A 12,452-nucleotide genomic window follows, 5' to 3' on the forward strand; every position below is an offset into this window, starting at 1 on the left:
AGACAAGACATACAGCTATCTCGACATAATATTACTGACATGTTCAATATATAATAAGTTGATGGTTCTTTTACACACGTTACTTTGAAGTAATAAAGAAATATTGGGATTCTATTTTTTTCTTATTTAGTTGACCCTAGAGAGTAAAGGAAATTTGTGCTAAGCACATAAATAATTTATTTCTAACTGCACTGTTAGAAGACTATCATTAACACTAAGGGGTAAGATTTCAAAGTGGTACACAGGGATTTGGCCACATATTCCAACTGATATTACTGGACATCAAATGGCAAAATCCCAGAACACAGCTTTGAAAATTTAACCAGTTACATTTAAAGGGCAACATTATTACACAGGTGTTAAAAAACATCAAATCCTCAGTGGCATTTGAAGATGTTCAACTAGGTCAATAAGATGTTTTCTATTTGATGTTTTTCTTCTTTTTCTAAAACTCCTCTAATTTACCTAATGAACATGGAAACTTTTCAAACTAATAAAGGTATCTTTTTAAAAATTAAGAGTAATTATGTTCTTTGAGGAAATGTGATCCAAAAATGAAGAAATGGATCCTTCTGTTGCTGGGTAATAGTAAATTCAGTTTAAATTTCCATTATGAATTCCATTTGATTGGTTTTCTTTGTAACTCAATTGATTTAACATGAAACATAATCTACCTGTTCTCAGCATTTTTATGGGGAATAGGTTTAAAAATGACTTTTATTCGCCATGAAAAATTTTTGGAAGGAAACTGAAGGTATGTAAAAGGATCTTTATAAATTGTTACACAGAAATTTCTCCCTAGTTTAAAATGACAGAAATGAAGAAATAATAGATTCATTATAAAAATAAAACTTTTGGTGTGAAAGAAATACATATATCAATACCATACAAGATTGTACATATGTTCATTAAAATGCATAAAGATTTCCAGAATCACAGTTATTGAGATAAGGATTTTTAAAATTCTGTCACTGCTACAGTAATTAATGATTTTAGACCAAAGACTAGGGAGGAAGAAGCCAGTTTGAAAGCTCAGGGAATTAAAAGTGGACTCAATCCTAAAGGAAACAACAAGATTTAAATGAAAAAAATTTAAATCCTATAAGCTTAAATTAATTAATAGGCAACATGCAATTTAAATTAAGCCTTTATCTACATGGGGTAACCAGATGAACCTGATGGGAAATTCAGTTGGCCTCGAGGACTGGAATGAACTTTTGGTATCTAATCAATCTAGGTCTTCCATATAGCCATATCTTAAAATGCAAATCAGTATGTTAAATTCATAGATCTGTGATAAACTTTACATAACATTTGATTGATTCATGGTCTAGAAAAACATTTCAGTAAGCCAGAGATGTTGAATTTAAAACTAACCAATCTCATTTTGATGAATTTTTTTTCTTAAGAAAATACTTGCTTATTTTAAATGCAATTTCAAAAATGCTACTGTTAGCAGTATTATTACATATGGATATGTAAGTATTAATGTGTTATGACTTAAACAGTTTCCTTACTCAGGCCTCATTTATCCATTCATCTGTTCACCTGTCTATTCAAGAAACATTAAGCACCTGTGCCTTCTTTTAAAAAAGAGGTAATTGTAAGTGAATCTGAAAAGCTTAAAAGACTATCTCAGTTAATCAGTTTATGTTCTAACAATATTGCCACCCAAAGTAGATACCCAAAACACCAGCTTCAATAATCTTAGGAGGTAGTTTCAAGGTAAATAATATGAGTTCAGTTTTTTATTCCGTACACGTCCCATTAGGAAAACTTCACATTCATTTAAAAATCATATATTTTATAATTACTATTAATATAAATTCTAGAAGGAAGGGAATTTGAGGATGAACTAGTTACAACATGAGAGACAACATGGCCAACTGCTTAGGTTCAAATTCTTACTCCATTATTTACAAGCTGTGTAACCTTGTGCAAATTTCTTAATCTTTTCATTTATAAAATAATAAAATAAACATAACTTCACAGAGCTGTTCTGAGGATTAAATTATTTAATATATATAAAGGGCTAGTGCATAATAAAGATTACACAGATGTTTGCTATTATAACCTGTACTACCTAGGAGGACAATTGCTTTCAGAGGCAGCATTTACTTACTTTCCTTTGTGCCTTCTATGTTGTTGCTGTGTGCTTGGTAATGCAAAGAAACTATGTTTTTTAATTGGAGACAAGAGCATGATGGTACGATGATGAAACTTTATAACCTCTGCTCCCTTAGGAGAATCACACATCTCCCTCTCCTTTCCCCCTCTCCAGCAGCTTTCATTTAGTGGTGTCATAATATTAGTAGGATTAACTGACTCCAAAGCTGAAAATCTCAAAGGCAGATATTCGTGTATTTAAGATCTTATTTTCAGAATCAAAAGGTCCACTAAATCAATATGCAAGATTTTTAATGACAACATCAGAACTCGAGTTTATTGGTGAGAAGGAGGCAGAGCTTTACTTAGCATGACTAAATCCTTGAAAAGGAAAGACATTTTTAATGGGCAAGATAGTGTGGAACATATGCTAATTTTGGATAACTGAAATTTTGAATAATTGAGTTTAATTCTGTTTGTTTTTCCCTTAATCATTTGACTCCTAGGACAGCTACTGTTACAGAATTAATTGTTAGAGCTAAGTCCACAATAAACTCCCTGATAATAGCTCTAGCTGGCAATAAAACAGAAATTGGGTTATAATACTCACTCGTGTTCACTGTGTATACAAAAAGAAAATGTAGTTTTAATTTGCTTACATTAATTAAAATATAATGAATTAAGTGGATAACAAATTCATTAGAAATTGAACTTTGACTCTCTAATTGTTAATAGTTTTAACATCACCCAGAAGAAGGAAACTATTAGCAAATCAAGAATTTTAAGGTTTTAGGAGCTGAGAGATTGATTTTTATAAAATACACATAAATCAAGCACCAAAAATTTATCCTTTAAAGCAACTTTAAAATGTTAATGAATCTAATATACTGATAAATATGTAAAGCACAGCTATTTAAAAATACATCTTTACATGGATTAAAGGCCTCTGAGAACATTAGCATAATTCAACCAGAAACTGAAGTACTTCAAGGATCAAGGGTTGTATCGAGAGGGATGAAATCTAAAGAGGGGAAATGGGAGAAAGAAAGCCAATTGTTTTATGTTGTTATTTTAGGTTTATTGGAAAAGCTAAAAATTTTCTTATTTTTGTTGACTATTTCAAGATAATTTTCCTGAATCTTTGTATCTTTATAGTTATCTGCTTCATAACATTCAATATGTTCATAGTCAATTCATATTCAATAACTTGGTATCTAGCATGTGCCAGACATTATAAAGCAATAGAATTAATACTATTTACCAGAGAAGGGGCCATTTTTCTTTCCGAGCACTTGTTCTTGGAGTGATTTCCATAGCATAACACCGAGACTGGGGTTTCACACACAGTGTGTGATTTAAACCCTTACAGTGCTGTGCAGGCAGATGTTATCATCTCCATTTTGTATGTGAAGAAAGGGAAGTTCAAGCTGAATAAAACTTGTTTGGTGTCATAGTTTAAAAGTTTAAACACCAAGTCTCTGTGACATCAGAGTCCATACTTTTCAGTGACTGCTGAGAAATGACAGTATAGCAATTATAAGGAGGATCATCTTCACATTGTTTTTGCCTAAGAAAACCAGTATCAATATCACCTGCGGTCTAATGCTCAGAGCACAGGTTCTAAAGTCCAACCAATTAGGTGTAAGTCGCAGCTCTATTACTTTAGGCAATTGTGACTTTGAGCAAGTTCCTTTGCTGCCTAGAACATTAGTTTTCCCAATCTGTGAAACAAGGACATCAAAAACAATAATATCATAGCAATTTGGGAACTACTACCTGATACAATTTGTGGAAAGCACTTGGTACAGTGCCTGGTTCCTATAGTATGTATAAGCTAATACTGTTCTCAAAGCCAGAGAAAACTGATCAGAGAAATAACCATTCACTATAAATATGTGGGGGTAAACACTTCATACTTAAGGAATGTTAATTAACCTCCTAGATATTAAATTTGGAGATCCTAAGTCATTTCATTTATTAAAAATTATAGTTTGAGTCTATGATTGTAAACACATGTATTTGTGTGAATAAATCTTAGATTTATAATGCAATTGCCATATCTAAATGTATATGGCTTATGCAGAAACTCCACTGTGAGAAATCTATTCCATTAGTACATAGACACAAAGTTACATGCACAAATATGCTCCTTGAAATACTGGTTTTTTTTTTTTATAGCAAATCAGTGAAAACAACCTAATCGCTAGCAGTTATGCTAGTAAGTAAACTATAGTTCATCCATGTGTGATATCGCAGGAAACCTTTAAAATTGATGAGGAAATATCTCTAGGACACAATGTTATGTGTTAAATCACGAGTAGCAGAACAATATATAGGGTGTGGTCCCATTTTAGGTAAAAAAAATATGACTGCATTTAGTACGTGGGCATGTAAATGCATAGAATGTTGAGTTTTACACTGTTAATAGTTATCTCTGGGGAACAGGTTGAAGAGGAACTTTCAAGTTTGATATCTATACTTCCATATTATTTGATTCTTTTAGGTAAGAAGGTGTTTATGATCACTTCTGCAACGAAAAATGACTTTTTTTTTTTATAATGCTTCTAGAACAATACAGGAACAGGCATTTTCAGATTCTGTGCTGTGAAACTTTTTCATACGGCATGTGCAATGATTCTAAAACTGTACATTCAGAAGAGCACATGTGGTTCTATACCCAATATTTTAAGTAAAATGTTAACAAAACAGGGTGAATAGAATGATCTCTCTCTCTCTCTCTCTCTCTCTCTCTCACACACACACACACACACACACACACACACACACACAATGAAATGGGCCCAGAGCCCGGAGATAGATGCTTATGAAAAGTTTTGTTTGGAATCAAAGGGTAAGTGAAACAAGTAAAGCTACATTTCAGTATGTCAGTTTTCTGAAGTAGTTTAGGATATGGTGATTTAGCAGAACACAGGAAAGCAAGAAAATGGGTCATACATATATGAAATTAAGGATGTTGAGTTATGTTATGAGTGCATGCAACTTTAATTTTGTTTAACATTATTTACCAAAATAAACTTTATTCCCATAACTTAAAATGTGTATGTATGTGTATATGTATGTGTATGTGTGTGTATATATATATTTATAGTTTATTATGTACAGTTAATTCCACTGTTTTGGTTGCAATAAAATCAATTTTGAAATAAAAATTAGAAAAAAATGATGTGTATGTGTATAAAATGGCTGAAAGTAATCCCATGAAGAAAGGCTTCATTTACATTTTTCTCAAAAGATAACTAGAGCCAATGGTTAAGCACACACTATTGGTTTTATTATTATTTTTTATCACTAACTTGTAAATTCAGCAACAGAAGTAGCTACACTGGGATGCCCCTATCCCTTGAACCTAAATGGATATTTGGCAGGTAGTGGCAGGTAGGATGCAACAGAAAATACCTCTGTACAATAGAAAATATTGGATTAGATGATCTCTTCCAATTTAAAATTCCAGGATATTATGAACTTTGTCATGCTATTTTAAGGAGCAATTTTATATTCTCTGTGGTTTCCTAATAGATACCAGTGATAAAGTTAGCTTATGAAAGGATTGTTTGATTTAAAGCGAAATTTTAACATTCAATACATTCATTATAGAGACTCTTCTTTTGAGTGTTTGCTAATTGCCAGGTCTTTTCCTAAGTGTTTTTTTATACATTGTCCCAGTGACATTACTATAGGTATTTTTTTGTCATCATATTTATAGATGTGTAAATGGCACTCATAAGAAATAAATATCTCACTCTCAAGATCACTCAGTCAGAAAGTGTGGGTCAGGTATTTGAATCTAGGTCTACCTGACTCCTAATATCATGCTCTTAATGACAATACTATATTTCTTCCCTATTTTAATTGTTTGCATATTAACTTACAGAGAGATGAGTTAATGATTTTTATAAAGAATAAAGATATGTTGTCCACGTATGATAAAACCAAGTATATTAGCATTATATTAATTGTTGGCTAGGAATTACATTGAAACAATAGTAGTTAGTAATTGCTACAACTAGAGAGACCGTATGATCTAGTTTGCCTAGAAGAATTCCAGTTTATCACACCTATATTTATTTGCAATTACATGATGTAATTATAAATCGCATCCTCTTTCACTCTAAAAGTAACCATGTTTGGATTATAAATTATAATGATAATTGTATCTAAGAATTATAGGACGAAGATAATTATGGAAGCAAAGTGAAATTTGATTTAGAACAAAACTGTAATCTATGAAAAACATAGAAACTAACTACACTGTCCAAGACTCAAAGGATGGCATGAAGAGATAAATTTCCTCAAATTTGTTTCTAGAGGGAAAAATATATGGCATTCATTTGTGATATCTAGGCATAATTAGTCTATATGTTCTATTTTCAACCTGTAGGTGGCCACCACAAGCTACACTTATTAAACAACTCATTAATAGTATTTTCAATACTGTCATCTTCAGATAATTAGCAATTTATTTAAATAACCAATTTCTGTAGAAATAATTGCCATGAAATGCCCTGAACCTACTTTTTTTTATAAACTATAATAAAAGTGTTAAGATAATCCCTGACATTTGCAAATGCCATTAGTTCACCTTTCCTTTTGATAGTGCTATGGCATTATGTTTAAACAATTACCCGATAACACAGCAGTTTAATGAAACAGTACAGTAAGCACATTCTTCAATATGGCCAGGGAGGACATTCAGATTTAGAAAGAAATCCAGTGTGCAGACATGTTAACATAGAGGAAAGACACACAGACAAAAGAAAAAAGATTATTGAAATAAGTACATTATTGCTATTCCCAATTTGTTTTCATAGTAGATGTTACAACATGTGTACTTTCTTTAGAAATGAGAATGGAGAGTTTTGTACATCGATTTGTGTAACTGGCCAGTGTCAATTAAAATTATATAAATCTATGAATATGTAAAATATACTCATCGTATTATTTGTCCAGTAACCTCCACACAAGAGAAAAAAGTAAGGAATTTTTCTTACTCTCATTTTTTAATTATTTAAGTATGTTTTTAACTTACAAAGTGGTGCAAATTTTCAAAGTAGAGTTTTCAAGAAAAACTGTAAATGGCTTTTCAGATGGTATTCAGATGGTATTCAGCATTTAAAATGGACCAGGGTTCTAATCTCAGTTTCTTTTTTGTTATTTAGCTCCCCATTCTAAGACCTACTGATGAGGGCCCATACTATGTTCCTGAGTCACCAGAGATAAAACTCTCTGAGGTCTTCGTGTGATAAAAGAAAACTAGAATTCAAAACCAATGGCAATATCATTTTATGGCTAAAAGGAAATAATGCTGAAAGCCTACTGAATACCAGGTGCTCTGCTAAGTTACTGACACATTATTTATATCCTCACAAGTCATATATGTATTACCCCCTTTGTACAGATTAAGAAATTCAGGCTCAAAAAAGCTGAATAGCATATGTACATAAGAAAGGCAGGGTTCTGTAGTAAAATAACACATTACCGCAATAAAACAATTAGTTTACAAGGTGACCATAAAATTCATTGATGGGTTTGAATTTGAGGGCTTTTCTTTATTTCCAGATTACCATATGCTTCAGTCGCTCTTGTATAAGTAATTCTGGTAGTGCTGTAAGCCTATAAATACAACAAATTTACCTATAAATATATGACTCTTTAAAAAATACACATATTTCCTTAGCAAAGAGATTCTGAATCATGACAGACTTAGCAAACTTGCTGTATAAACATTTCTCATATGATTTTGCTTAGGGATGTTCAGGGCAAATGTTATCAAACCATATACAAATCTCACAGTCGATGTGTATTCAGAAATGCTTATTTGAAGAAGAGAAAGAGGAAGATGACAATGACAATGATAATGCTGATTACTAGAACTAGGCTTCGCTCTTGGAGAGCCCACGACAGTTAGACGTGAGCATTTTTAGGAAGACACAGAAAATAACAAAAAGAGTTCCCACATTCACTACGATCACATTATCTCTTTCTTTGGAAAGCCATGATTTCTTTCCTGTCTGAAATTCTGTACTTGGTTTACACTATGGGTGGTTCCATGGTCAGGGTGTCCATGGTAGCACTTGTCCTACCATCAAACCTTTCCTTTTATTCTCATTCTCTTTTTACTTTACAATGAATTACATGTGTAAATCTCTGTGCCCTGTGATAAGGCTGCGTTCCTCAGAGTCTGCTGAAACACAGGTTGTTCAGCAAGCACTGAGGTTTTGTTCTTTTCTCTGGGCTGGACACCTCTCAAAGATAATAATGGGCTTTAAATTTTTTATTGAAGCATAGTTGATTTACAATATCATTTTAATTTCAGGTGCATAGCAGAGTGATTCAGTATTTTTACAGGTTATACTCCATTAAAAGTTATCACAAGAGAATACCTTGACTTCATGTGCTATACAATGCATCCTTGTTACTTATCTATTTTATACACAGTAGTTTGTATCTCTTAAAGCCATTCCCCTATTTTGCCCCTCGCCCTTCCTCTCTCCCCATCAGTAACCATTATTTTGTTTTCTATATCTGAGTCTGTTTTTGTTTTGCATATACATTCATTTGTAATATTTTTTTAGATTCCACATTTAAGTGATATACACTGTTTGGCTTTCTCTGTCTGACTTATTTCAGTAAATATAATATTCTCTATCTCCATCTATGTTGCTGCAAATGGCAGAATTTCATTCTTTTTTATGACTATTATTCCATTGTGTATATCCCACCTTCTTTATCCATTCATTTGTGGATGGGCATTTGGGCTGTTTCTATATCTTGGCTATTGTAACTAGTGCTGCTATGAACATTAGGGTGCATGTACCTTTTTGAATTAGTGTTTTCGTTTGCTTCAGATGTGTACCCAGGAGTGGAATTGCTGGATTATGTGGTGATCCTATTTTTAGTTTTTTGAAGAACCTCCATCCTGTTTTCCACAGTGGTCGCACCAATTTACATTCCTACCAACAGGTTCAAGGGTTCCCTTTTCTTCCCACCCTCTCCAACATTTGTTATCCATAGACTTTTTGATGATAGGCATTCTGATAGGTGTTTAAAGATAATAATATGGACAAGGACATCTCCAGGTGGACCCTATCAGAACCCTCTGAGAATCAGTGCTCTCTGTAAACTGACTAGACACTTTGGAAAGTAGGGGCTCTACTCATTAATATTTGTTCTACTGATTAGTAATTGCTCTCTCAATTTGCTCACAATAAAATGTCTTCCTAAATATCAATAGGGTACAAAATGAGAAATCATTGTTAATCAAAATTATTTCTTGTACCTAGCACTATGTCAGTTGCTAAAAGGCAGCAATGAAGGTACTTCCTCTCAGCGAGCTTATGAGACTGAGGTGATGTGATGAAAACATGAGCGGTGCATGTCCACATCCTGATTATGTGGAGCAGACTAAAGAAATGCTGAAACTCAGAGGACAGGACGATCCAGGAAGACTGAAGTGGCTCAGAAAAGTTTTGTGGGAGATGCAAGATGTCAACTGGGCTCTCAAAAGATGGGTAGGTAGTTTTGGGTTGAGAACTAGGATACTTCACAATCTGGCAGGGGTTGGGGACAAGGTGAGCAAAATTGCAGACACAGTAATGAAAAATTCATGTTTGTGAGACATGTTAATAGCAAAACTAAAGCAGCCTCTCAGGTTGGGCTATGGTATACAATGTATTTGGGTGGGGAGGGGTGTTGCCTGGTGAGCAGAGGGACAGCCCCTCTCCTACAGACCCAGCTATTATCTTCATTTCTGTATGATATTTTATTTAAAAAAAGATTTTTAAAATATTGATCTGGCATAAGAATTCTTGAATTGTGATGAATTTCAACAGTGTCTGAATAAAAGATATAAGAAAATGAAAGAAGTCCAGATTTATTTCATTGTTAATAAAAAATATTTCTCCAAGGAAACTAAACAGAATATATATTCTATGTACATGTCCCTGGCTCTAGCCTTTATAAAGATCATAAGGATCTTTCCAGTCTGATTTAAAAAGTAACAGGATTTTCATCAGTCACAAGAGACGAAGGTTACAATTAAAATAGTAAGATTCCTCTTTTTTACAATGTAGAGAACTTATGTAATGGAAGAGCATACAAGTTCCACTCCATTCAATCATTCAACAACTGTCACCAGTATCGTACATTTTCATTTTTATAAATGCATTTTAACTCTTAACAAACATCATAAATATTGCATGAATCTGCAGCAAGCATAAAATAGAACATGTGATTGAGCACTTAGCAAAGGGAAAATAATTTAACATTACATTACTTCAGACAAGATCTTCCAAAGAACTACCTCTCATGCTATGCTAGACACTGGGGATGGGCATCACTCTGGCAGCCTCTTCTCCCATGGCAGAGGGCAGCTAGGGGCTGAAACAGGTGCCTACAATGTGGCCCCTGATATTTCAGGGCTTTGAACTATAAGCAAGGATGCTCCTCAGGCAAGTGGGTAGTTAGAAACCAGCAGCTATTTGGATAACCATATAGTGGGAAAGAAAATCTAATGGACCTAAATAGAACCAGGTAAAATCAAATAAAATAATCTATGTAAAGCAGGTAGCACATTGACAAGTACATATTAAGTGCTTAATAAGCAGTACCATCACAACATATTTTAAAAACAATAAAAATATAAGAGAACACTGGGAACAACTTCATGCAATAAATTCAACAACTGAAATGAAATGGACAAATTCCAAGCAAAACACAGCTAACCAAAACTGACAACAAAAAACAGAAAATCAAAATAAAAAACAACCCAATAACTATCACAGAAATTGAATTCACAATAATGATAATTATAAAAAACATTTGTACCGAGCAAACTGCAGGCCCAGATGGCTTCACTAGTAAAGTCTATCAAACTTAAGGAAGAAATAATATCAATCTTACACAAACTCTTACAGATGATAGAATAAGAAGGAACCATTCCCAACTCATTTTATGAGGCCTGCATAATTCTGATACCAAAACCCAGTGAATACACTAAAAGAAAATAGCTATAGGCCAATATCCTTCATTAATATAGACCCAAATAACTTGAATAAAATTCTGGTAAACTGTCTTTGAAGAAACTGATAAGCTTATTTTAAAATTTATATAAAAATATAAACTATATAGAATAACCAAAATAATTATGAAAAAGAAAACAGAATTCAAGGATGCTATTTTATTTCAGGACTTGCCAAAAATCTACAGTAGCAAATAACAGTATAAAAATATAGAACAGGATGGAATCCAGAAATAGTCGCCACATATAAAGTCAATTGATTTTTGACCAAGCCACTAAGTAAGTTCAGTTGGGGAAAGAAAATCATTTTAACAAATAGGGCTAGAGCAACTGGATAGTTGTAAGAAAAAGGGGAAAAAAAGAACCTTATCTGCTACCTTACTTCATATAAAAAAATTTTTAAAGATTCAGAATGGATTGAAGACCTAAATGTAAAACCTAAAACTATAAAGTTTGTAGGATAAAAACACAGGAGAATATCTCTGTAATCTGGAGTTAAGCAAGATTTTTGGGCATCCCTGGTGGTGCAGTGGTTAAGAATCCGCCTACCAATGCAGGGGACATGGTTTCAAGCACTGGTCCGGGAAGATCCCACATGCTGCGGAGCAACTAAGCCTGTGCACCCTAACTACTGAGCCTGCGCTCTAGAGCCCGCGAGCCACAATTGCTGAGCCTGAGTGGCACAACTATTGAAGCCTCAGTACCTAGAGCCTGTGCTCCGCAAGAAGAGAAGCCACCGCAATGAGAAACCCTCACACTGCAGAGAAGAGTAGCCCCCACTCACCCTAACTAGAGAAAGCCCGCGCACAACAATGAAGACCCAAAGCAACCAAAAAAAAAAAAAGATTTTTTGGAAAGAATATTAAAAGCACTTACTAAATTTTAAAAAATGGATAAGCTGCATTTTATAAAAATCAATAAGGAAGCCAAAGCCTAGAAAAATACTATATTTACACACATAAATTTGAAAAAGAATTCATATCTAAAATGCATAAAGAGCTCCTATAAAACAATAGTTGCAAAATGAATAAAAACTAAAAGAAGCAAAACTTGAGCAGACATTTCAAAAAAGAAGACATTATAAATGGGCAATCAGTACATGAAAAGGTACTCCATCTTAAGGAAATACAAATCAAAACCTTCATGAGACTCCATTTCCCACTTATTAGAAAATCGGTAAGTCGAGATGACTGATAACATCAAATGTTGACAAAAGGGTGGAACAAGTAGAACTCTCATACATTGCTAGTAGAGTATAAAATGAAAAAATCACTTTGGATAATTGTTTGAAAATCTCTATCCTATGACT

General features: G+C 33.3%; 1 protein-coding gene across 2 annotated transcripts in view; it reads right to left on the bottom strand.

Annotated features, from left to right (window-relative positions):
* DPYD (dihydropyrimidine dehydrogenase) overlaps positions 1-12,452 on the bottom strand; it is an 807,016-nt gene that overhangs the window by 158,184 nt on the left and 636,380 nt on the right. Inside the window, exon 19 of one of the 2 annotated variants that reach the window (XM_057718467.1) lies at positions 7,673-7,737. The exons of the other annotated variant lie outside the window; for it this stretch is intronic. Coding sequence (XP_057574450.1) covers positions 7,697-7,737 — 41 coding nt within the window. The 3' untranslated portion in view covers positions 7,673-7,696. Of the gene's footprint in view, positions 1-7,672; positions 7,738-12,452 lie in introns of those variants that run through there. 2 annotated transcript variants of the gene reach the window in all.

The sequence above is a fragment of the Hippopotamus amphibius genome, chromosome 1 (assembly GCF_030028045.1).
Source record: "Hippopotamus amphibius kiboko isolate mHipAmp2 chromosome 1, mHipAmp2.hap2, whole genome shotgun sequence".
NCBI classification, from domain to species: domain Eukaryota; kingdom Metazoa; phylum Chordata; class Mammalia; order Artiodactyla; family Hippopotamidae; genus Hippopotamus; species Hippopotamus amphibius.